Source organism: Scomber japonicus, chromosome 21 (assembly GCF_027409825.1).
Source record: "Scomber japonicus isolate fScoJap1 chromosome 21, fScoJap1.pri, whole genome shotgun sequence".
Classification (NCBI taxonomy): domain Eukaryota; kingdom Metazoa; phylum Chordata; class Actinopteri; order Scombriformes; family Scombridae; genus Scomber; species Scomber japonicus.
Genome location: NC_070598.1, coordinates 4,197,680 through 4,224,322, shown reverse-complemented (window position 1 = coordinate 4,224,322; position 26,643 = coordinate 4,197,680). Strand labels below are relative to the sequence as shown.

At 44.3% G+C, this 26,643-nt stretch overlaps 1 protein-coding gene across 1 annotated transcript in view; it reads left to right on the top strand.

The window, feature by feature from the left end:
• Positions 1-22,976, top strand: part of LOC128382104 (collectin-12-like) — a 31,296-nt gene extending 8,320 nt beyond the window's left edge. Inside the window, exons 3-10 of the mRNA XM_053342090.1 lie at positions 4,392-4,514; positions 16,501-16,604; positions 16,688-17,720; positions 18,937-19,437; positions 20,117-20,253; positions 20,417-20,526; positions 21,963-22,108; positions 22,858-22,976. Of these exons, the coding sequence (XP_053198065.1) occupies positions 4,392-4,514; positions 16,501-16,604; positions 16,688-17,720; positions 18,937-19,437; positions 20,117-20,253; positions 20,417-20,526; positions 21,963-22,108; positions 22,858-22,877 (2,174 nt within the window). The 3' untranslated portion in view covers positions 22,878-22,976. The remainder of the gene's footprint in view (positions 1-4,391; positions 4,515-16,500; positions 16,605-16,687; positions 17,721-18,936; positions 19,438-20,116; positions 20,254-20,416; positions 20,527-21,962; positions 22,109-22,857) is intronic.
• The last annotated feature ends 3,667 nt before the right edge of the window (positions 22,977-26,643 follow it).

Here is a 26,643-nt window from a genome sequence, read left to right as displayed (position 1 = left end):
ACGGCTTGTTTCAAACAGAGGCTGAACTGAGGAGCTCCATAAAGGGCCAGTATGAGTTAAATAAGGAAACTGTAAATCATGCAAAGATATTCCAGTAGAGCCCCACACCTGGAAATGTGCATGATACGTCCCCTTTAATCATTATATCACTATCATTTTATTCAGGCAGACTTCTTGTATGACTTCTTGTTCTTTTAGAAGATCAGTTTATTTCATTAAATATCTACAAAGCACATCTAAAGTAAGTTATGGGAAAACAGTCTTTGATATTAATACTAAACCTTTGGTCCTGATATCGGCACCACGCTGACAACATGCTTGTTTATAGAGACAGTTCAATATAAATACTTTTAACAGAGGTGGGAAACATAGATGATTGGCTCAACTCTTGAAAGACGAGCTGCATTTAGCCGTCCAGTCCAGCATCTGTCTTTCTTCTTCTTCTTCTTGTGCTATTCATCCAAGGAAGCGACCCACTGGGAAATGAACAGCAAGCAGGTCTCGACCCCCTGATAGAGCCTTCGACAGTCCAGCCGTGTGTCGACACTCGGGGGTTGAAGAGATTGCAGCTGCTCCATCATGTGTCTGTGGAGCTGGAGTGTTGGATCTGTGAAAACGTTGATCTCTCTCTCTCTCTCTCTCTCTCTCTATGTCTCTCTCTCTCTCTCTCTATGTCCTCTATGTCTCTCTTTCTCACTCTATGTCTCTATGTCTCTGTGTCTCTATGTCTCTCTCTCTCTATCTATCGCTCTCCCCTCCTTCTGTCTCCCTCTGTCCTTCTCTTCTCTCTCTCTCTCTCTCTCTCTCTCTCTCTCTCTCTCTCTCTCTCTCTCTCTCTCTCTCTCTCTCTCTCCCCCTCTCTCTCCCTCTCCCTCTCTCTCTCCGGTTTGTTGTTGTGTTTGTCGGCCATGTGTTCCCCGCTATGCCAGGTGTCCTCCGTATTTGACAGCCAAGCGAAAAAGTCTCCCACTTTTTTTTTTTTTTTTTTTCACCCGAGCATCTGAACATCATCACTCAAGTTTGCAGTGAAATGGAAAAGTCCTTTCCCTGCGTAATAGTTTATACCCTTACAAAGTGTTTTGGTATCATTTCAGTGCAGCAGATTTGTAAACACTGTCAGCGTGTTTGGATTGGAACAGAAAATTTTGGGCAGCGACGCTTTGATTACTGTGAACTGATGAACTGATATGCTTGCTTTATTGTGGAAGCATGCATGAGCTGACACTTCAAACATGTCAGCAGTTATGAATGATTCAGAAATGCAATCATTTATCGTGGCCGTATTCCCAGAGTGCACTTCTCTGCTTACAGTTAAACCCGGTGGCGAGGGAAGACTTTGGTAACTCACACACAGCTGTGTTAAACACTGTGTGTTTGGGAAGTCACTCCACACCCAGAGACCAGGCTTTTAAAGCATGGATATTTGTTAGTTCAGTTTTTAAGGAGGCAACAGGGGCCGTGTTCGTGATTGGGACGTGAGGTCACTGTCAGGTGTGTGGTCAATAATACAAGCGGAGGATAAATGTGGCAACGCTGCTCTTTATGTGCTTCCATCTATCTGTGATTTCAATTTGCTGAAAAAGTTGAATGGCAGCATCTTTACTTGGGCTTTTTTTTTTTTTTTACCTTTGTGTCGTCCTCCCACGGGGTCAAATTGACCCCGTCTGTTTTGACTGTTCCTTCTTTTCTCCCTCCCTCCTTTCCTTTCCTCCCTTCTTTCCTTCTTCCCTCCCTCCTTTCCTTCCTCCCTTTCTTCCTTCTTCCTCCCTTCCTTCCTTTCCTTCTTTCTTCCTCCCTTCCTTCCTTCTTCCTCCCTTCCTTCCTTCCTTCCTTTGCTTCCTTCTTCCTCCCTTCCTTCCTTTCCTTCCTTCTTCCTTCCTTTCCTTCCTCCTTTTTTCTTCCCTTCCATCCTTCCTTCCTTGACTTGAGGACAACAGGAGGGTTAAGCACAATTTGAAAACCCAAAATAAATGGATGAGGAGCACCTTAGTAGCTGAGTGGTTACCGCTCATGCCACATAATGGCAGCGTCACTGGTTCGATTCTGGTAAGGGACCGTTGCTGCAGGTCATTCTCTTCTCTCTCCCTGTTTCCTGTTGGCCTCTATGCCACCTATTGTCAAATAAAGGCAAAAAAAGCATTTTTAACTCTTTACACAGGCGGTGTCTCTACTGTATTACCATATATGACAAAGTATACGTGCAACCACATTAGATTACTGTATATGACAGATGTGGTGATGAGCTCAACCCTGCAGTAATCATCACATGACCACAGTAAAGCACTAATCCGTATAGAAACATGCAATAAATCGCTGATATTGTGGAAAATCTGTTAAATTTTCGACTGTCATCATACCCATCGACTCCCTCCGTCCCTTACTTCTATGCACACAGCCCCCCACCCCTTTCTTATAATGACGTGCTTTCTCTAAAGACGTGATGTGACTTGGCAAGAAACCGCCGAAAAGCATCACGAATTGTTGATTTATCTGATGATGTCATGCGTTGAAACAGTTTGATGAGATTTATGGAGCTCTACATTGTCATACTTGACAATGATAATTGAACACAGAGAGTCGAGCTTAAGGCAAATGAATTAAAGCAGGTCTGTTATTTGGCCTGTGCGGCTGTGGTGTTAGCTCAGTTGGCAAAGAATCAGAACAAGGGAAGTATTATATTTAAAACCTCTTTCTTTTCTTTTTTCTTTTTTTTTTTGCCCCATTCTCTTTACGGTAAATCTCATGTTCTTTTTAAGGTTGGCCGGGTCCTGAGGAGATTTCTCTCTCCAGCTGGACTTGAGGTCTTACACTCGGTGATCATTAACGATCCCTTCACACCCATAAGAATGAGTCAAGTTATTAACTTTGGCATCTAAACTCCCGGTGCGCCCGTGACGAGCCAATCAGGGCTGCATTTTTAATTCGCTGAAGTATTACCTCATGGTTTAAGCACACTTGAACTAGATGTGTGGTGAAATGTTTGGCACTAAATGGCTCCTGCACTTTACAGGATGATGTATAATAAGACAAACTCTGGATATGTGATAGTCGTGTATCGCACTCGTTCAGTTGCCACGTCGAATAAGAGCTGTTCCTTTTTTATATTTTTCGGCATGTGAAGTGAGTTTTGTTCCAGGTGCGTGAAAACCAGACCCCCCCCCCCACCTTCCCCACCCCCTACTCTACTCTACTACCCCCCTTCCCTTCACCACCACACCCTCACCCCTTTCCACACACACACACACACACACTTCCTGAATTGAAAATGAAACGCAGCTGTGTTCCCGTCAGCGCCGAGGATCTCGCCACTCATCTGTCATGAAAGATATGCTCCGAAAAAGAAATATTCCACCAAGTGTCCCCCTGGCTCGCTCAGACCCTTTTTTCTTTCTTTTTTTTTTTTTTCTAACTTAGCTTGACTCCACTCTGCAAGAAAAGAACGACACGGTCCACAAAGTGACGGCATTTTAAATACATTACGCGTCATTTACTCTCAGCGCTTCTGGAGTGACACTCGTTGAAGTTAATGTTTTTTGCTGGGAAGGAATCTAAAAAAATAGGAGGAAACAGGAAAATAAGCAAGTCACTAAGGGTGGATGGGTGGATGAGTGGGGGTGAATGTAGGGGGAAGGGGGGGGGGGTTGTTTTTGTGTCCCCTTGCCCCCTCACCACCCCTGGCCCTGAGGGAACAAGCTTGACTCTTTAATGTAGACTCCAGGCCTGTTTGTCCAGATGTGTGGGACTCTACACAGAGAGACTCTAGCTAACACCAAACCTTACCCACACATCCTTTTTTGTAGACTGTTCTGCTTCAGTTGACAGAAACTGCTTCTTTTTTTTTTTTTAAATATAATTCAAGTTTTTATTTCTTTTCTCTTTGATGTTTGACAGTACAACAGTTTACACACACAAACAAGAATAAAATGAAAATACAGTGAAGGAAGGAAGGAAGGAAGGGAGGAAGGGAGGGAGGGAGGGAGGAAGGAAGGACAGAAGGGAGGAAGGGAGGAAAGAGGGAGGGAGGTTGGGAAGAAAAGAGGAAGGAATTTAGGAGAGAAGGAAGGGAGGAAAGAAGGAAGGGACAGTGGAAAGAAGGAAGAAAGGTAGGAGAGAAGGAGGAAGGAGGGAGGGAGGGAGACAGAATAAGAGGAAGACAGGAAGGAAGGAAAGAAGGACAGAGGAAAGAAGGAAGGGAGGAAGGTAGGGAGGAGGAAAGAAAGAGAAAGGAAGGATGGAAGGAGGGAAGGAAAGAAGCTCATATGAAGCTGTTTTTATCCTCTTTCAGTTCAGGGGGTTTGGGTGTTTTGTCCTGGCAAACAGAAACTGCTTTTATTCTTTTTGTGCTGAATAAATTAAATTAAAAGAAGCATTCCTGCTGTTTCCTCTCACAGGGATCCAGGAAGGCACCCAGTGCACCAAGTGTAAGAATGAATGGGCGCTGAAGACCTCCATCGCTCTGCTCTACGTGCTGTGTACTCTCCTCACCATCGCTGTCGCTGTGCTCGGATATAAAGGTAAGACCAGGGTCAATATGTGACACAGCTGCCAAGGAAGGAAGGAAGGAAGGAAGGAAGGAAGGAACATTTCAGAGCATCGCTTAACCCTCCTGTTGTCCTCAGGAGGAAGGCAGGGAGGGAGGAAGGGAGGGAGGGAGTAAGGAGGAAAAGAGGAAGGAATTTTGGAGAAAAGGAAAGGAGTAAGGATGGAGGGGAGAGAAGGAAGGAAGTAAGGAGGGAGGGAGGGAGGGAGATGGGAGGGAGGGAGGGAGGGAGAGAAGGAAGGAAGTGAGTAAGGACGAAAAGAGGAAGGAATTTAGGAGAGAAGGAAGGAGGGAAGGAAGGAAAGGAGTAAGGAAAAAAAGAGGAAGGAATTTAGGAGAAGGAGGGAAAGAAAGAAGGATGGAAGGAAAGGAGTAAGGAGTGAAGGAAGGAAGGAAGCAAGGAAAGTTGGAAGGAGGAGGGGGCAAAGAAAGAGGGGAGGAGGGAAAGAAGGAAGGAAAAATTAAAGAAAGAGGGAAGAAGGAAGGATAGAAGGAATAGTCAAAAGAGACGGGGTCAATTTGACCCCGTCTCTTTTGACTCCCTCCCTCCTTTCCCTTTCCTTCCTTCTTCCTCCCTTCTTCCCTTCCTTCCTTCTTCCTTCCTTGACTTGAGGACAACAGGAGGGTTATTTGATGAACAGAAAATGCCCTTCACATTTTTCCAGAGTGCACAAGGTTGCATGTGTTGTTTTGTCTGAGCAACAATCTCAAAAATCAAAGACACAACTTTTCTAATGATTTTTAAACAGAAATCAGTAAAATCCTCACAAAGGAGAAGCTAGAACAACACATCAGTCATTTTGGCTTAGAAAATTATTATTTTAGTCTTGATTAACATATTTTTAAAGACTTTGACTGCATGACATCTTTAAGAAATCAGTGTCCCATTTAATGTAAACAGTTTGCATTGGATCTGCTTTGCCTCACAGAAACAGTCCATTTCATTGTAAAGACTGTAATGGCTGACGGCTGATGGTCCGTGGAGAGTCATTACGACTTGAGATTTTAATCATGAACTCTTCCCATTGTTATGAGAGCAGCAAACACATTCCCAAAAAAATATTAACCCTCCTGTTGTCCTCGAGTCAAGGAAGGAAGGGAGGAAGAAGGAAGGAAAGGAGGGAGGAAAGGAGGGAGGGAGGGAGGAAGGAAGGAAGAAGGGAAGGAAGAAGGGAAGGGAGGAAAGGAAAGAAGGAAGGGAAAGGAGGAAGGAAGGAAGGGAAAGGAGGAAGGAAGGTAGGAGGGAGGGAGGAAAAAAGGAGGGAGGGAGGGAGGGAGGGAGGAAGGAAGGAAGGAAGGAAGGAAGGAAAGAAAGAAAGAAAGACAGAGGAAAGCATGACAAAGAAGGAAGGGTGGAAGGAATGGAAGGAAAAAAGAAAGGAAGGAAAGAAGGAAGGAAGGAAGAAAAGGAGGGAGGGACTAGGGAGGAAGGAAGGAAGGAAGGAAGGGATGAAGGGAGGAAGGGAGGGGGATGGATGGAGGAAAGAAAGAACAGTCAAAACAGATGGGGTCAATTTGACCCGGGAGGACGATACAAAGGTTAAGACAGAAGCAGACATATCTAAAAATCTGGAGCAATAAAACCAAAATGATCTTATATCTCCATAGCAACATACAACTAGCAACATTTCCCTCTGCTTCCAGTCTTTCTGCTGAGCTGAGCTAAGCTAAGCTAAGCTAAGCTAACTGACTGCTGACTCAAGTTTCATTTTAACTACACAAACATGAGAGAGTGGGTTTCAGTTGTCTCATCATCTAAATCTCAGCTCTCCTAAATGTCAGACTACTCCTTTAAGTCAGATCTGACCCCTTGATGTGCGACTAGCGGTGACCTCATAGGTCATAGGTGTGGTACTCCTCTCGCTCACATTTTCCCACCATTGATGTATTGCCTTTTAATAACAACAAAGAGCGGTTGCCAGAGAACATTCATGTCATTGCTGGGCATGCAGATGGCTTCTCAAGGGACGCTCAGTCGACTTTTACACTAATCAATCTGAAATGTTGTTAGTTTTTGGCAACATGAAGCAAAACTTAACGAAATGTTTGGATGGCAACACTGAGAGTGAGTGAGTGATTTCAGCATCTTTAAAAAAAAAAAAAAAAAAAAAAAACTACATCATTTAATAAAGACAATTATTGTTAGTTGCAGTCTTATTGTATTCACCTCCCCTGTACATGTGTATGAGGCTGCAGGCAGAGATCTCACAAGGAAGGAAGGAAGGGAGGAAGGAAGGAAGGAAGGAAGGAAGGAAGGAAGGAAGGAAGGAAGGAAGGAGTCAAAACAGAATTTGAATGATTGTTATTTGCAGTTTTATTCTATTCACCTCCCCTGTACATGTGTACGAGGCTGCAGGCAGAGATCTCACGAAACCAAAACTGTCTGCATGACTTCAAACATCCAGCAGCAAGCGAGAAAAGCTGTGTCTTTGTCATTTCACTGAACCGACTCTTCTCTCGCTTCTCTCTCTTTTTTCTCTGTCTCTTGTCTCCACCCCACCTCCAACCTCCTCTCAGTTTATTTTACCAACACCCCCAAAGCTGACACCTCCAAGGGGGCTGAGAGGGGGGAGGGAGGGTGGGGGGGGGGGGGTCTTCAGTCTTTGTGGAGCTCAACTTCCTGGTTTCACATTTTTTCCAGGTCGGGAAACGGTCCCGCCGTCTTTCTTAGGACTGAACTCTGAATGTTCCTGCCATAATTGTGCTAAACATTCCCATATGCGACCACGTTAAGGGTCCCCTCCTTCTTTTCAATTTGTGTAAATGGCATGAAGTTAACATGTTCGGGGGGTTATCTTGTGTGTGTCTCGAAACACACGATGTCCCCTCGGTCTTTCGGGGGCTCAGGCGGCTCTCCTTGTTCCACGCTGCATGTTTTCATGAAGGCCTAATTGATCCCAGATGAGCAGCGAAGTGAACTCAGTGCAACTCCAGCAGAACCCACTGAAATTGGGTTTTTACTGGCACTGAAGCGCCGCTCTGTCAGGGGAACCGCAGCTCAGCCTAAACACACTCCCAGCTCCAGATGGTTATGTAGTGAGACCTCAGAGCGCTCTATGCAGCTATAACATGTGTGCTTCCCTCTGTCCTCCATCGCTGACCCACAAAAATTGTCCTCTATGTGGCTCCCGCTTGTTTTGATGGAGTTTAACCTGGAAGTACGACCGCTGTCTTCTCCGCTATGCAGCTTTACTGTCTTGATTGACACCACCGAAGAAGAAGAAGGCAATATGAGGTCACTCTCTGGGCTCTTGAGGTTTTAAGTCCCATTCATTTTCTTCTTGAAGCCGGTCACAGAAGTGCAGGGGGGAGGAAAGGAAAGAAGGAAGAAGGAAAGAAGGGAAGAAGAAGGAAAGAAGGGAGGAAGAAGGAAAGAAGGGAGGAAGAAGGAAAGAAGGGAGGAAGGAAGGAAGGAAGGAAGGGAGGAAGAAGGAAAGAAGGGAGAGGGAGGAAGAAGGAAGGACGGTGGAAAGAAGGAAGGAAGTTAGGAGAGAAGGAGGAAGGAAGGAGGGAGGGAGACAGAAAAACAGGAAGGGAGGAAGGAAGGAAAGAAGGACAGAGGAAAGAAGGAAGGGAGGAAGGTAGGGGGAGGAAAGAAAGAGGAAGGAAGAAAGGAAGGAAGGACAGATGGGAGGAAGGGAGGAAAGGAGGAAAGAAAGAGGAAGGAAAGAACAAGAGAAGGAGGGAAGGAGGAGGGAACAGTCAAAACAGACAGGGTTAATTTGGTCTCTATGCAGCTATAACATGTGTGCTTCCCTCTGTCCTCCATCACTGACCCACAAAAATTGTCCTCTATGTGGCTCCCGCTTGTTTTGATGGAGTTTAACCTGGAAGTACGACCGCTGTCTTCTCCACTATGCAGCTTTACTGTCTTGATTGACACCACCGAAGAAGAAGAAGGCAATATGAGGTCACTCTCTGGGCTCTTGAGGTTTTAAGTCCCATTCATTTTCTTCTTGAAGCCGGTCACAGAAGTGCAGGGGGGAGGAAGGAAGGAAGGAAGAAGGAAAGAAGGGAGGAAGAAGGAAAGAAGGGAGGAAGAAGGAAAGAAGGGAGGAAGGAAGGAAGGAAGGAAGGAAGGAAGGGAGGAATAAGGAAAGAAGGGAGGAAGAAGGAAGGAATGAAGGAGAGAAGGAGGAAGGAAGGAGGGAGGGAGACAGAAAAACAGGAAGGGAGGAAGGAAGGAAAGAAGGACAGAGGAAAGAAGGAAGGGAGGAAAGAAAGAGAGAAGGAGGGAAGGAGGAAGGACAGATGGGAGGAAGGGAGGAAAGGAGGAAAGAAAGAGGAAGGAAAGAAAGAGAGAAGGAGGAAGGACAGATGGAAGGAATTTGGTCTCTATGCAGCTATAACATGTGTGCTTCCCTCTGTCCTCCATCACTGACCCACAAAAATTGTCCTCTATGTGGCTCCCGCTTGTTTTGATGGAGTTTAACCTGGAAGTACGACCGCTGTCTTCTCCGCTATGCAGCTTTACTGTCTTGATTGACACCACCGAAGAAGAAGAAGGCAATATGAGGTCACTCTCAGGAAAGAAGGGAAGGAAAGAAGGACAGAAGAAAGAAGGAAGGAAAGGAGGAAGGAAGGAAGGAAGGAAGGAAGGAAGGAAGGAGGGAGGAAGAAGGAAGGAAGGAAGGAAGGAGGGAGGAAGGGAGGAAGGAAGGAAGGACGGTGGAAAGAAGGAAGGAAGGTAGGAGAGAAGGAGGAAGGAGGGTGGGAGACAGAAAAAGAGGAAGAGAGGAAGAAGGAAAGACGGAAGGGAGGAAAGAAAGAGGAAGGAAAGAAAGAGAGAAGGAGAAAGGGAGGAAGGACAGATCAAAACAGACGGGGGTCAATTTGACCCGGGAGGACGACGGGAAGGTTAAAGAGAGGCGATGCCACTTTCAAAAGAAGAATCACAGTCTTAGATACTTCTTACATTAGAGAGTCTCTTTTCTGACTTTGTGTCTCTCTCTCTCTCTCTCTCTCTCTCTCTCTCTCTCTCTCTCTCTCTCTCTCTCTCTCTCTCTCTCTCTCTCCCTCTCTCTCTCTCTCTCTCTCTCTACTTGTTGCTACTGTTACACTGAGCTTCATGTCACTGATAAACAGTTCAATGGTTTGGCACAAAGATGTAAAACACCACTTAACATGAGACACATGAGTTTCCTGCATGTGGTCCAATACAAAGTCTCTCTCTCTCTCTCTCTCTCTCTCTCTCTCTCTCTCTCTCTCTCTCTCTCTCTCTAATGTTGCCTTGTAATGATGCCTGACTCACTCAACGTGCCATTATCCTGGATTATTAGAGAGCCCGAGACCTGACGTCACCTACACGCTTGATGTTCTTCTACTGGACTCTGCGACTGAAAATCTCTCACCGAGCAAATATGTCCGTGATGTTTATCCATCCGTTCGGTGATAAACCAGTTTGTACGACAGCACCTGATATTCACGGTGGCAGCTGAGGACAAAGGCAGCTCCCTCCCTCCTTCCTACTTCTCTCCTACCTTCCTTCCTTCTTTCCACCGTCCTTCCCCCTACCTTCCTCCCTTCCTTCTTTCCTCTGCTCTTCTCCCTTCCTTCCTCCCTTCCTCTTTTTCTGTCTCCCTCCATCTTTCCTACTTCTCTCCTACCTTCCTTCCTTCTGTCCACCGTCCTTCCTTCCTTCTTTCCACCGTCCTTCCTTCCTTCCTCCCTCCTTCTTTCCTTCCTTCCTTCCTTTCTTCCCTTCCTTCCTCCTTTCCTTCCTTCTTCCCTCTTTCTTTAATTTTTCCTTCCTCCTCCCCTCTTTCTTTGCTCCCTCCTCCTTCCTTCCTTCCTTCCTTCCTTCCTTCCTTCCTTCCTCCCTCCTTACTCCTTTCTTTCCTGCCTTCCTTCCTCTTTTCGTCCTTACTTCCTTCCTTCTTTCCTTCCTTCTCTCCTAAATTCCTTTCTCTTTTCGTCCTTACTCCTTTCCTTCCTTCCTTCCTTTCTTCCTTCCTTTTATGGTTACACCACTTAGACATTTTTACTATAATCCTCTAATATATTCTCTCAAAATGGATTAAAAGCAGAAATTTGATGCTGAGTCCACAAAAAAAGAATGTGTGCAAGTTATTCATACGTTTAATTTCACATTTTAACCCTTTAAATTTAAACTAAACCACATGGACACTCATCATTGACCCTATTAGAGTTACGTATCGGGTCACTGTCAAGCTGTTGCCAACCAACCGGTGATATGAACTGTCTACTGATGCTCGTTTGACCCCTCAAGTGCTTCTCGTAAAAGGTTATAACTGACTACAGCATTGGCAGATTGGCTCAAGGGTATGTAGTAGTTTAGAAGAGTTATTCCTTCACTTTCACATCTTTCCAACACAAATTCAGCAAAGTGCAATAACACTACAACAAAAACATGACTTTAAAGCATGTAAACTATAAATTTCCCCTCAGTTTTTTTTATATGATCTCACCTGACAGATGTGTTACAGCTTCAGTTTTGAGATGCTTGCCCTAGCAGCAGCTAAAATCCCCAAAGCATGCAGTTAACAACCTCAGTTCATAACTATGTCCGACTTCATATGTATAAGAAACTTTTTAGATTTTTACAAGACAGGCCAGATAAAGAGTTCAAACTTGGAAGGAAACAGTTCATTCCTACAACATGTTGAACTGTAAGGGTTTCTGCCAAAGTCATGCTTTCCCTCCGCTGACTCATTGTGTGTTTTTATGGTTAATTTTGCCACAGTGTGATGCAATGGGACTCTCTGGAGGCCAGTGCATGGACAGAACATGTGGAAAAGGCCCAGAAATGTCTGTACGAGTGGGAGTCTGTTTGTGTTTCAGTATCTGCGGGTGTGAGTGAAAGAAGCAATGTGCTCAGAGGTTGAAGCCGAGTCAGGTTCATTATGGAGAGTTAATACTTCATTTTATTGTATTTTAATAATTTTCTTTAATTTTTCCTTCCTTCTTCCCCTCCTCCCCTCTTTCTTTGCTCCTTCCTTCCTTCCTTCCTTCCTTCCTTCCTTCCTTCCTTCCTTCCTTCCTTCCTTCCTTCCTTCCTTCCTGCCTTCCTTCCTTCCTTCCTTCCTTACTTCCTCCCTTCCTTCCTTCCTTCCTTCCTTCCTTCCTTCCTTCTCTCCTAGTTCAGTTTGAAGCAACAAAAAAACCTAAACATTCAGACAGATTTATTACATTTTTTTACATGCTATGTAAAGGAAGGGAGGAAGGACAAAAGGAGGGAAGAAAAGAAAGAATGAAGGGAGGAAGAAAAGAAGGAAGAAACAGGGGAAGGAAAGATGGAAAGAAGGAGAGAAGAAAGGAGGGAAGAAGAGAGAAGAAAGGGATGAAGGAAGGAAGAAAAGATGAAAGGGAGGAAGGAAAGATGGAAGGAAGTAGGGAGGAAAGGACAAAAGGAGAGAAGAAAGGGAGGAAAGATAGAAGGAAGAAACAGAGGAAGGAAAGAGGAAAGAAGGAGAGAAGAACGGAAGGAAAGAAAAAGAGGGAAGAAGAGAGACTCGAAGTCAAAGTGTCTTTTGTGCTCCGCAGCGCTGGACTACGTCTGACCGTTTTCTGTCATTACCAGATAATGTGGTAATCTGAGGGTATTTTAGCTTCATATGGTTTTAAATGTGTTTATTTGTTCCAGGAGACACTCTAGGTGGGGTTGGAGGACATCGAAGACGACTCAGAAGGGAAACAAAAAACAGCTTTCACCATTTTCCAATTTTAAAGTTTCCCCAAACATCTCAGTGTCAATTTCTCAGGATTCAAATTTTTCCATAACATTAAAAAAAATCTTCTATATCTTCTTTTTTCACGGAAAAGGAAGGAGTAAGGAGGGAAGGAAGGAAGGAAGGAAAGGCTTAAGGACGGAAAGAGGAAGGAATTTAGGAAGGGAGGGAGGAAGGAAGGAAGGAAGGAAGGAAGGAAGGAAGGAAGGAAGGAAGGAAGGAAGGAAGGAAGGAAGGAAAGAAAGGAGTAAGGACGAAAAGAGGAAGGAATTTAGGAGAGAAGAAAGGAAGGAAAGAAGGAAAGGAGTAAGGACGAAAAGAGGAAGGAAGGAAGGAAGGAAGGAAGGAGGGAAGGATAGGAGTAAGGATGAAAAGAGGAAGGAATTTAGGAGAGAAGAAAGGAAGGAAAGAAGGAAAGGAGTAAGGACGAAAAGAGGAAGGAAGGAAGGAAGGAAGGATAGGAGTAAGGATGAAAAGAGAAAGGAATTTAGGAGAGAAGAAAGGAAGGAAAGAAGGAAAGGAGTAAGGACGAAAAGAGGAAGGAAGGAAGGAAGGAAGGAAGGAAGGAGGGAAGGATAGGAGTAAGGATGAAAAGAGGAAGGAATTTAGGAGAGAAGAAAGGAAGGAAAGAAGGAAAGGAGTAAGGACGAAAAGAGGAAGGAAGGAAGGAAGGAAGGAAGGATAGGAGTAAGGATGAAAAGAGGAAGGAATTTAGAAGAGAAGAAAGGAAGGAAAGAAGGAAAGGAGTAAGGACGAAAAGAGGAAGGAAGGAAGGAAGGAAGGAAAGAAGGAAGGAAGGAAGGAAGGAAGGAAAGAAAGAAAGAAAGGAGTAAGGAGGGAAGGAAGGAAGGAAGGAAGGAAGTATTTAAAGGAATAGTTCAACATTTGGAAGGTTTACATGAGAAGATTAAAGGTGGTTCCCCTTCTGACGTGTTTGGGAAGGGATCATTAAACTTCCTCCTGCTCCTTTCTGATGGTGGTTAAAGACCAGTTGTACACGATAATTTCTGTAACTTTCCTAAACAGACAAACCAACATTCACACCCACTTCATTCAGGGATTGGTCCGCTGGAAGGAAGGGAGGAAGGAAGAAGGAATCAGTGTTTAAATGTCTCTTTATAGTGTTTTTACGTCACTTTTCATGTGAACAGGAGAGACTGTCACGCATTTAACCCTCCTGTTGTCCTCAGGTCAAGGAAGGAAGGAAGGAAGAAAGGAAAGGAGTAAGGACGAAAAGAGGAAGGAAGGAAGGAAGGAAAGGAGTAAGGAGGGAGGGAGGGAGGGAGGGAGGAAGGAAGGAAAGGAGTAAGGATGAAAAGAGGAAGGAAGGAAGGATAGAAAGGAGTAAGGAGGGAGGGAGGAAAAGAGGAAGGAAGGAAGGAAGGAAGGAAAGGAGTAAGGACGAAAAGAGGAAGGAAGGAAGGAAAGAAAGGAGTACGGAGGGAGGAAAGGAGGAAGGAAGGATGGAAGGAGGAGGGAGCAAAGAAAGAGGGGAGGAGGGGATATAGGGAAGGAAATCATCATAGTCGTATCGTATATTGTATCGATAACAAGATATTTGGCTTTAATATCGAGATACGATCATTTGTCCATATCGTGCAGCTGTTTGAAACAACTACAAACACATTTGATCTGACATGGTCGTAGTCCTGATTTACCAAAAATCGAGCTTAATGCTACTCATATCTATATAGTTTAGCTGCTGGTTAGCTTAGCATAAAGACAAGTGATAAAAATATTTAATTGCCTTTTTATCATATAACTTTGTGTATTTAATTGCAATCAATTACAAAATAGTAGCCCATTTTTCTGTAAAGTGACATTATGTTAGTGCTAATATGATCGAAATATGATCGTAGATGTGTGCATTTTATTATCGGAAATCAATTAACAACACGAAACAGTGACAAAGATGGTCAGAAACAGCATTAAGCTTTTTTTTTTAAATGTGCTGAAATCATAAGTTCTGGCAAAGCGAAGCTCAACAGGAACAGATGGGCACGTTGGCCGGCTTTAAATGTTCCCTTCCTTCAGCACTGATTAAAGATCGCTCTGCGGATCCTTCACTTCAAAAGCAAAATCACACAATGTAATTTGTGTCCAACCTCACATGGGAAAAATAAAGACTCACAAAAACATCCTCTTGTGCTACGGGATCAAAACAGGATGATGCAAAATAAACTGAACAATAAATAAAGTGAAGAGTGGAAATGGAGAGCCGAGGAAAGAAAGAAATGACTTCAGGCTTCTCTGTTTATTATACAGATACGTTGATGGCTCTCCATGGTGATTCAAGCGCAGTCGTTGGCTTAAATTGAAATAATTTCACAGAGACTCTTGTCCTTAACTGGCCCGCACGCTGTCGTCATCCATTTAGAGATTGCTGTTGAAAGCTAGCTGCTTGTAGTTTTGTTTATGGGTTGTCCTCACATGCTATCAAGTGTGGTTTGCTGCAAGCTGGATGGTTCAGGGCCAACGAGACTGTCTGTATTAGCATCAGCTGTGTGCTTTGTTAAAAAAAAAAGGTATTTAAGACTAGATGTTGGGGAGTAATTATAATTAAATTACAGTTACTTATGAAGATGATGATGATTATAAAGGAGGTTACATCTGAAGTCAGACCTTTATGATTTTACTCAGGAGGGTTTTTTCCTCATTTTTTAATATTTAACATGTTACTGAATACATATATTGCTGTTTTTAATTCTATAGCAACCATAGAACACAACCTGTATCCATAGCAACCATAGAACACAATCTGATCTGATAGACCTTTAAGATTTAGCTCAGGAGGGTTTTCTTGTATTTAACATGTTACTGAATACATGTATTTCTGTTTTTAATTCTTTGAAATCAATATTTTTTTTATATATTTAGTAAATAAATCATGATTGGGGATTATTTGGAGCACACATGGGCTTAAATGGAGTCACAGTACCAATTAAACCCACTTTATTCATCAAATATCTTTATTTTATATTCCAAAATCTACATGAACTAATGAATACATTTTACAATGAGAGATAAATGTTGCTTTATAAGAAATGATCTCCCTTATAAATCATGTCAGTATCCATGACAACACAGCTGGACTTAGATTTTGGTGCTTAATGGGAACATTTACCCTAACAGCTGAAAACATGAACACTAGAAAAGTCATCAAATGTAGTAAGTTACATTACTTTGATGAAGTCATTGAAATGGTTACATTACTTATTACATTTTAAATAGAGTGACTAGTAATCTGTAACCTTCTTCTTCTTCTTCTTCTTTTATGGCAGTTGGTATCCAGTTTATTAATTCATTACTGCCACCTTTTCCTCCTGAGTGTGAATCAGATAATTTACTTACAATATAAATCCCTTTAACAGAACATGCGAAAATAGCATCAATTAAATTGCGTTAACTTTAACAACCCTATATAAAACTACACAAAGATGCATTTAAGGGCATTTATATGAATGGGGCCAGAAATAAAACCCTTCACCCGAGCCCTTATTTGAAGGGATGGGTTGATTTAAAATGGATGATCTTGTCTTTTCTGTTGATGTGACCTCTGAGGGTGAAAGGTTTGGGTCTGAACTGTTGTCTTAACAGTTGGAGCAAACAGCTTCCCAGCAGAGAAGCCCAAGCAGTCTCCAGAAAGAGGATGTGTCCCCCTGGCGAGGCTGGTGGTGGTAGCAGTGGGCCGGTTCCCCCGAAATCCCAGACACATTCCAGAGGAAATGAACACTGGTGTCGCCTGTGGGGCGTGAAGAGCCTCCCTGCCACAGTGTCTGCCTCCTCTGGGCTGTCTTTGATCCGCCTGTTTACTGAAGACCCCCCCGAGGTCACTTCCTGTCCCCTAGGGCCCTCGCCATGTCTCCCCACGCACCTCCAAACTCAGTCTCTGTCATTGACCACCCACTCCATCTTTGCTGAATCAGTGTTTTTCCCTCCCACCTTACCTCCCTCCTCCTGTCTCTTTCTCAGTCATTTCCTTTTTCTTTCTCTCAGCCTATATTTAGTTCCACTCCAATTTTAGCTTTTTCTATTTATGTCTGTCGTACATTAAATGTGACCTAATCCAAGAGATTACCTTAATCGAGTCCAACATTATTACATGCCTACAAGATATGTAGACACGTCTCTTATAGTATCTGTCAGTGGTTTCCTCTCTGATCCCTTTTATATATGATGTCTGTGGTTGCAGGCAATTCTGGTCTGTTAATAAAGGACAGAGCCTGTGTGAGACGATGACACTAACCTTTGCTCTACCTGCTTTTGTTACAGTGGTGCAAAAAGTTGACAGTGTGTCTGAAGGAATTGCAAACTATGGAGGAAAGATAAGGGATGTTGAGGCTGAATTGAAAAAGCTTGGTAAGTTTCATTCATCTGTGTTTGAATGAAAGTAAACGTTACAGTGAGAAGCTGAACTGTTTTTATGATTGATTGGTACGACTCTTTTTCCTCAGATGAGGGGGTGAAATCTGAGAACACCACCACAGAGATCCAGGGTTTTAAGAACAACATCTGGACTCTTCAGAGGCAGCTGTCTGCGGTGGAGGAACGCATCCACAGCGATCAAGCTAAGCTGAGTCAGCTTCAAAACGTTGGCTCAAACATCCAGAACAACCAGGACTCCATTCAGGGAGCGCTGAGTAGCAACACAGCCACTTTACGCCTTGTAAATGGCACCCTGCAGTCTTATGACGGCATCATTGGGGGTCTGCAGGAGGACACCGCCAGGCTGCAGAGAGAACTCCAACAGCAGATGAAACTTCAGAACGAGGCTCTGCTCAACATCGGCAGCCTGAACCTCACCCAGGCCCAGCAGAGAGGCCTCATCGGTGCTCTGCAGCGCTCCGTGGACGACACCAGCCAGGCCATTCAAAAAATGCGCAATGACTTTCAGAGCTTGGAGCAGACGACCCGACAGACGCGCTCCGATAGCGACTGGCTTCGAGGTAAAGTGGAGAACCTGCAGGTTATGTCTAGTAATGCCTCGGTTCTGGCAAAGGCCAACAGCGACAGCCTGGAGGAGGTGGGATCGCAGATTACTGTGATGTCCAACCAGCTCCAGAACACCAGCAGCCTGGTTGAAACTCACGACCAATCCCTGAGGGAGATTATGGACCAGCAGAGGGACTTTGGCAACCTCACGTCCACTCGGTTTGACCGTCTGGAGGTGCGGCTGGACGAGTCAGAGCAGAGTATGGACCGCGTGACCGGCAACATCAGCTTCACCACGCAGCTCCTGGGCGCCATCAACCTTAACCTGAACGATTTGCGCACTTGTTCTGAGACAGTCGGCCGTCACGCCGAGTTCTTGTTGAACCTCAACAACAGTGTGACAGATGTGACGATAGATGCCGCCAGTCTGAGGTCCCAGCAGGAAGATCTGGCAGCACGTGTGGACAAGGAGGTCACCAATCTGTCTTTTGTCATGGAGGAGATGAAGCTGGTCGACACCAAGCACTCACAACTAATAACCAACTTCACTATTTTACAAGGTGAGAGATGAACGGCTCCAGTCTACATTTGTACTACTGAAATGTTTCATATTGGGAAACCACTAAGTAGTCCATTAAAAATGAAGCTGGAACTAGGGGGACAGTTAGCTTAGTAGATAAGAATCTTCAGTCTTTTAGCTTTTTTGAGGATGTCAGCATTTGCAGTATTTATAGTTTTTATCCTCAGTAACATATCTTATTTTTTATCACTATTTATGAGGTGTAAGCCGTACTGTCATCCTGAATTATTTGGTACTGTACAGCTGCAGCGTTGTGTGTCCAAAGGGAAATTTCCCTGTGGGGCAATAAATTGTTAGCGTATCTTATAAAAATTCGGCGCAGGTGGAAACAACTATCTTGGCTCTGTCCAAAGGCCAAAAAAAAAATCCACTTAACAGCACCACAAAAGCTTCAATGTGTTATGTATTGTTTGTGTAACTTGAAGAAAGAAAAGTGTAAAAAGTTGGAGTTTTACTGGAGGGTTATGAGTCAGTATTTCTTGGTCTACTTTTGGACAGCTTCATAGTCAAGGGAAAGATGTGAAAGTGGTTTCCTCCAAGTAAAGAAACATATTATTTTGTAGTAAGACTTCTTTAAAGTTTTTTAGAGTTTGACATACCACAGAAAAGTGTGTTGTTAACCACCCTGCCAAATTTAAATGATTAAAAAATCGCCAAATATATGAAATTAGGCTTCAAAGTTGTGTAAAAATCAGCCTCTTTCTCTGCTCCCAAACGCTGAAGCCCCGCCCCCTACCAAGTGTCACCTGTCAATCAAAGTCACCACCTCTACCAGAAACATGGATGATATGTCTGAGAGCTTTCTGCTGCTAACTCAGCTGCTAGCTCGGTGGCTAACTCAGCTGCTAGCTCGGCGGCTAACTCGGCGGCTAACTCAGCAGCTAACTCGGCGGCTAACTCAGCTAACTGGCTAACTGTAGACTGTAGTAGTAGTAGTGTGTGCTGAATGTATTTATACCTCTACAGCAGCAGGGGCGGGTTTATGCTAATCACTAAATCCTGAACACAGAAATGTTGAAACACAGTTTGTGAAGCCTAGCTCCACAATTCAAATCTAAATGGCTGAAATGCTTTTTACACCTTTTTTAGAAATACATTTATGACCTATTTAATGTGTTTAGAAGAAAATGTCTGAATTCACTTTACACCGTCTTTAAAGATTGTTTCACTAGCTAATTGCATGTTTTATGTCTCAGGTCCTCCGGGTCCCAGAGGCCCGAGAGGGGACAAAGGACCTCAGGGACCATCTGGTCAAACTGGCAAGAAGGGAGAGAAAGGTGATAAGGGTCCATCGGGAATACCAGGTCCCAGAGGAGATCAGGGTTTCCCAGGACCACCAGGTTTACCAGGGTTAAAAGGATTGCCAGGCATCCCCGGCGGCCCCGGGTCCAAAGGCTCCAGAGGGTCAGGAGGCAGGGCCGGGCCTTCTGGTGCTAAAGGAGAGCCGGGTACTGCTGGTTTGCCTGGGAGAGACGGACAGCCTGGTCCTCAGGGGGCACAGGGCCCACCGGGTATCAGAGGCGCGATGGGGCCAGCTGGAGAGCAGGGACCAAGGGGACTGCCAGGACCAGTGGGGGCTCCGGGACCAGCAGGACCACCAGGACCACCAGGGTACCCTGTTCGGGGCGCAGCGGTACCTCTTGGCCCTGTGTCTCTGCAGGACGAGAGGACCGTAGCTCCGACACTTTGGGCTCCAGGTAACTTCAGTCAGAGAGCAAATAACTGGTGTATATTTCCATCCTTCCTTGCTTGTTTCCTCCTTTCCTTCCTCCCTTCCTTCTCTCCATACTTCCTTCCTCTTTTCCTCCCTCCTTACTCCTTTCCTTCCTTCCTTCCTTCCTTCCTTCCTCCCTCCCTTCTTACTCCTTTCCTTCCTTCCTCCCTCCCTCCCTCCCTTCTTACTCCTTTCCTTCTTTCCTCCCTTCCTCATCCCTCCCTCCTGTCCTTCCTTGACCTGAGGACAATAGGAGGGTTAATCCTTCCAGAAAAATTATTCACTGTATCACTTTGATTAAATGGAGTAGTTTGACATTTTGGGAAGAAGAAGAAAGTCAAAGAAGTTCCAGCAACACTTGTAGAAGAGGAGAACTTGATTAATAGACCAACACATTTTAGCTTGAGGCCTTCATCAGGGTCATCATAAAACATTCAGACTTATTACCTTCTCCATGCACCTTGGAAGTAGGTGAAGTTGAGTTTCAACATTTTGGGAAATCAAATAATCTTGCTGAGCGTTAGATAAGAAGATCATCAATCTTCTCATCTAACTCTCTGCAAGCCCCCCCCCCCCCCAATAAGCCAACTTCCCAAAGATAATCTTGCACTATTAATGATGATATTGCCACTTATTAAATGAAATCACCTGATGTTTGGCAGGCTGCCCTCCTGAGTGGGAAAACTACAGAGACGGCTGCTACTTCTTCTCCAAAGACATGGACAGTTTTGATGAAGCAAAGGCAACGTGTGAAGTGCAATCGGCTTCACTGGTGATCATCAATGATCTGGAGGAACAGGTGACTGTTATTTTATTAGAGGTGTGGGGGGGGGGGGGGGGGGTATTGCAGTTGCTTATAATGCAAATAGACAAAAATAGCATGGGTTCATATTGTATTTAGTGTCGTTTAGTATCATCATTGCTTTGTTTTTGACTCTTTTTCTGTCCTCATGTCACCTCAGAGATGGCTGAAGAGGCAGATCCTTGGAAAGGGTTTCTTCTGGATGGGTCTGACCGACAAAGGAGAGGAGAATGTGTGGCGATGGCTGGATGGGACTGAACCTACTTTCACGTTAGTACAAACAAAAACTAAAAAAAACTTATCACTGGGAACATTTTCTTCTCTATAAAAGCTGGTGCTGTTCCCAGGATGGATATTTTGTCTCAGAGCGGTGCAAAACAGGCTTTCTAACTGCTCTCCAAGAATAATAAGAGATTAAAAAAAGCACAGAGTGCCATTTACTGATAAAGCCGGTTGGGTGAAACAACATCAAATAAACACTCGAATTCCTGTGAAAATCTCAACTTTCTGATTCTCTCTGATTGTGTTGACTAGCGAGTAAAAATCCTCCTCTGTTGCTGCTGCTGCCCGTTCAAACAAGACTTTCAAATTGAGAGAAGTGTTCACAAAAATATCCAACAAATTTACACAGGAAGGAAGAAGGAAGGGAGGGAGGAAGGAGGAAGGAAGGAAGGGAGGGAGGGAGGGAGGGAGGAAGGAAGGGAGGGAGGGAGGGAGGGAGGAAAGGAAAGAAGGAAGGGTGGAGGAAAGATGGAAGGAAGGTAGGAGAGAGGAAGGAAGGAAGGAAGGAAGGACGGAGGAAAGATGGAAGAAAGGTAGGAGGGAGGGAGGAAAGAAGGGGGGAGGAAAGAAAGAGAGAAGGAGGGAAGGAGGGAAGGAGGAAGGACAGGACACTGCACATAAAAGAAATGGAGAAAGGTACAAAAACCAGCATTAAAACAAATTTACACAGGAAGGAAGAAGGAAGGGAGGAAGGAAGGAGGAAGGAAGGGAGGGAGGGAGGAAGGAAAGAAGGGAGGGAGGGAGGAAAGGAAAGAAGGAAGGGTGGAGGAAAGATGGAAGGAAGGTAGGAGAGAGGAAGGAAGGAAGGAAGGAAGGACGGAGGAAAGATGGAAGAAAGGTAGGAGGGAGGGAGGAAAGAAGGGGGGAGGAAAGAAAGAGAGAAGGAGGGAAGGAGGGAAGGAGGAAGGACAGGACACTGCACATAAAAGAAATGGAGAAAGGTACAAAAACCAGCATTAAAACAAATTTACACAGGAAGGAAGAAGGAAGGGAGGGAGGAAGGAGGGAGGAAGGAAGGAGGAAGGAAGGGAGGGAGGGTGGAAGGAAGGAAGGGAGGGAGGGAGGAAAGGAAAGAAGGAAGGGTGGAGGAAAGATGGAAGGAAGGTAGGAGAGAGGAAGGAAGGAAAGAAGGAAGGACGGAGGAAAGATGGAAGAAAGGTAGGAGGGAGGGAGGAAAGAAGGGGGGAGGAAAGAAAGAGAGAAGGAGGGAAGGAGGAAGGACAGGACACTGCACATAAAAGAAATGGAGAAATAAGATCCAATGCATTACAGAGGCAGGAACAATTAATAGTGATCAATAAAATATGAAGTATCTGCTGGATTAATGGGATGATCTCTGTCTAATACCTGCTGCATTTATTCAGACCCTTTATATGAAACAGTGTAAATCTGATGTGAGGTCGCCCCCTGTTGTTTGCCTGCAGGAAGTGGAAACCCGGTCAGCCTGACAACTGGGGCCATGGGCATGACATAGGAGAGGACTGTGCGGGTCTCGTCCACGAAGGGTTATGGAACGATTTCTTCTGTGAAGATCGCGTAGGCTACATCTGTGAGAAGAAAATGGAGACCCGTAAGTGATTTAGACTGATTTCTAAACTTTCTGTATTAATATTTCTTTCTGGCTCTGTGTCTCTTTTTTTTTTTCCTCAGAGCTTTGTTAATGTCACTTTTCCCGTCTTTCCGCAGCATTATTCCCAAGCTCATAGCATTGTCTTGAAAGGGAACTTGCAGTGAGCAAGAGGGAGGAAGAAGGAAGGAAGGGAAGGAGGAAAGAAAGATGGAAGGCAGGAAGAAGGAAGGAAGGGAGGAAGGAAGGGAGGAAGGAGGCAGGGAGGGAGGAAGGGAGGGAGGGAGAGAGGGAGGAAGGAAGGATGGAAGACTGGAAGAAGGATGGAAAGGAGGGAGGAAGGGAGGAAGGAGGGATGGAAGACTGGAAGAAGGAAGGAAAGGAGGGAGGAAGGTAGGAGGGAGGGAGCAAGGAAGAAAAGAAGGAAGGGAGGAAGGAAGGATGGAAGACTGGAAGAAGGAAGGAAAGGAGGGAGGAAGGAGGAAGGAAGGTAGGAGGGAGGGAGGAAAGAAGGAAGGAAGGAGGGAGGGAGGAAGGATGGAAGACTGGAAGAAGGAAGGAAAGGAGGAAGGGAGGATGGAAGGTAGGAGGGAGGGAGGAAAGAAGGAAGGAAGGAGGGAGGAAAGAGTGATTGATACTGACTTCTAAACTTTCTGTACTAACATTTCTTTCTGGCTCTGTGTCTCTCTTTTTTTTTTTTTTTTTTTTTTCCTCAGAGCTTTGTTAATGTCACTTTCTCCGTCTTTCCGCAGCATTATTCCCAAGCTCATAGCATTATCTTGAAAGGGAACTTGCAGTGAGCAGCTAGACTTCACCCATGTGGCACCGGTCCACTGACCCAGCACATGGACAGTCGGTACGGAGAGAGCAAAGGGACAATTTTTGAAACGAGCCCGGGGCTGCAGCAAGCAAACGTCTCTCTGATGCTGACCGGAAGCATTTCTCCTCCAATATGAAGCCAGTCCAACGTCACCAGCAAGTGCAATACAGCGGGGCAACCAAAGAAGGAGAAGCAGTGTTTTTCTATTTTTTTAAATTACCAAATCACCTATTGAGTTATATATAAATATAAATATATATAAATATTTTTTATGGTTATTTGAAATACATTTTATAAAACTGTATTCCACGTGCAACTGAATATCTGAATGTATATTTCATTATGCAAGTTTTTTGTAGGAAATTTATAAATTCTATGGATCAGAAAGGATTCACCGTAGTGCTTTTTTTCATTATATGTAATTCGCCTTAACCCTTTATTGGGCAAATAATTATATTTGGTAACTTCTGTAAATATCCCAAAATATCCTTCCTTCCTTCCTTCCTTCCTTCTTTCCTTCCTTCCGTCCTTCCTTTCCTTCCTCCCTGCCTTCTTTCTTCCCTTCCTCTTTTCCTTTCTCCCTCCCTTGTTCCTTATTTCCTCCGTCCTGCCTTCCTTTCCTTTCCTTCCATCTGTCCTTCCTCCCTCCCTCCTTCTCTCCTCCCTTCCTTCTTTCCTTCCTCCCTTCCGTCTTTCCTTCCTTCCTTTCCTTACTTCCATCTGTTCTTCCTCCCTCCCTCCTTCTCTCCTCCCTTCCTTCTTTCCTTCCTCCATCCCCCTTTCTTCTTCCTTCCTTCCTTCTTTCTTCCCTTCCTCCCTCCCTCCTTCTCTCTTTCTTTCCTCCCCCCTACCTTCCTTCCTTCTTTCCTCCGTCCTTCCTTCCCCTCCGTCCTTCCTTCCCTTCCTTCCTTCCTCCGTCCTTCCTTCCCTTCCTTCCTTCCTTCCTCCCTTCCTTTCAATGAGTGTCCTATAAAGGGTTAAAATGAGAATAAAAAAGGTGCAAAAATGATGCGCAAAAAAACTGACGCTGACATGCTATCTTCCAGAAAACTGTTATCTAACCTCATGAATGTCTATATATAGAATATTCATTTTTTATACCAAACAACGAATGAAATATTTACACATAAAAGCAGAAAAATCAGCTTGAGTTTTGGTTCAAGACTGTTTAAGACAAGTTTAATACTTTATGTTACGGTATGTTGTGATTACGGGATTTCTTTTTGAACTATTACAAACACCACATGTATGTTTTATGAATGAGAATCTGTGGATCCCAGCTCTCCAAATATATAAAAATGTGCCATTTTCTGCACTCAGGTAAATTCTGTTCCCTGTTACGCTACGAAAAAATGAAGAAAATGCTCCCAAATAAATCTGTAAAACCACACGAGGCTTTTTTCTATTTGTTGGCTTATTTCTAGATTTCCATGCCGATCTCGTCTTTCTGCGTGAGTCAGTGTGAAGGCCGTCACAAAAACTCTCCATCAGAGTATTGTAGAATTTAGTTTATTGATTTTTGCACAAAAGATATTTTCACATTTGTTGTTTTTTTGTTGAACTTTTCCAGCAGTGATTTTTTTCTTCCTCTCTTTCTTTGACATTTGGCTTTAGTTGTGTTTTTGTCCTCTTTAACTTTAAAGACCAGAGGTGTCAAACTCATTTCATTCAAGGGCCACATACACTCCAATTTAAGGACTGTATGAAGGGAGGTAAGAAGGAGGAAGGAAGGAAAGAAGGACAGAGGAACAAAGGAAGGAAGGTAGGAGGGAGGGAGGAAAGAGGGAAGAATGGAAGGGAGGAAAGGAAAGAAGGAAGGAAGGAAGGAAGGACAGAGGAAAGGAAGGATGGAAGGGAGGAAGAAGGGAAGAAAGGAGAGAGGGAGGAAGGAAGGATGGAAGGGATGGAGTGAAGGAGGGAGTGAGGGAGGGAGGAAGGATGGAGTGAAGGAGGGAGTGAGGGAGAGAGGAAGGATGAAGGCAGGAAGAAGGACAGAAGGAAGGAAGGAAGACAGGAAGGAAAGTGGGCCGGTCTGAACCCCCTCGGCGGGCCGGTTCTGGCCCACGGGCCGTATGTTTGACACCCCTGACTTCGATTATGAGCAAAAAAAAAAAAAAAAAAAAAGAAAAAAGTAGATTTTCATTGACAGACAACCATGAGCTACGCAGTTCATTAATTAACATTTCCTCTTTCAATCATTTCACATCCTGTTTTCCTACTTTTAGATCAACTCCGATCACAGTCACTCCTTCAGTCAGCTGCACAGAAGATTGAAATGATCTTATCTTACAATAGCACCTTTTTATTAGGAGGGAATCTAACTACCTTTCTACCAACACGGACATCAGATCCTTTTGTTCAAAAACACACAAAAACAGTAACTAACGACTGCGAGTGCTCACATTAATTTGAATTATAAGCTACTACTTTTCTGACCCCCGATTTGACTGTTATCATACCATTGAATAGGCCAGTAGGGGCATACTCTACCTACCTACTGTACTAGTAGGTGCAGGAGGTCGCTATCACCCATTAATCTGGTTGATCCAATGCTATTCAAGCCTAATAGGTACAGAAGGTTTGTTATAGAGCAGAAATGCAGCCATTTTGAATTTTTGTGCAGACAGAAATCTGACAGTCACGTGCTCCTCCTCCTGCTCTGCTCTATAACAAACCTTCTGTACCTATTAGGCTTGAATAGCATTGGATCATCCAAATTAATGGGTGATAACGACCTCCTGCACCTACTAGTAGGTAGAGGAGGGGTGTCAAACTCATTTTGGTTCAAGGGCCACATACAGCTAAATTTGATCTCATGTGGGCCGGATCAATAAAAAGATGAAAGGGAGGAAGGAAGGAAACAAGGATGGAAAGAAGGGAAAAGTGATAGGAAGGAAAGACAAAAGGAAGGAAGGAAGGAAGGAAAAGGGATTAGGAAGGAAGGGAAGAAAGGAAAAGAAGACAAGAAAGGAAGGAAGGAAAGGAAGAAAGGAAAAGAAGATGAAGGAAAGGTGGTAGGAAGGAAAGACCGAGGGAAGGAAGGAAGGAAGGTAGGAAGGAAAAGGGATTAGGAAGGAAGGAAGGAAAGGAAGAAAGGAAAAGAAGATGAAAGAAAGATGGAAGGAAGGAAGGACCGAGGGAAGGAAGGAAGGAAGGAAAAGGGATTAGGAAGGAAGGAAGGAAAGGAAGAACGGAAAAGAAGATGGAAGGAAGGAAGGATGGAGGGAAGGAAGGAAACAAAGAAGGAAAGAAGTAAGAAAGGGAGGAAGGAAAGAAGGGCAGATGACAGGAGGGTATAGGAAGGAAAAGAAGACAGGAAGGAAAGTGGGCCGGATTGGACGCCTTGGCGGGCCGGTTCTGGCCCAAGGGCCGTATGTATGACACCCCTGAGGTAGAGTATGCCCCTACTGGCCCATATGTGTGGGCTGATTGTATCAATGGTATGATAACAGTCAAATCGGGTGTTTCTGAAGACTCAAATTTGTTTTAAGATGCACTCTCGTAAATGAGTTGGACATAGTAAACATCAAAGCAACATAGAAAGAAAGCATGAGCCGAGCCAAGCGGACATATCATGTTAAGTTTGAGCTCTAAGTGAGTTTACAGATATATGAATAAATTATCTTTTTTAAGAAACAGATGATGCTCTCACTATTTAGCCGCTCCTTTCACATTGCATCATTTACACATAAAAAGGTAAAACAAACATACACAGAAG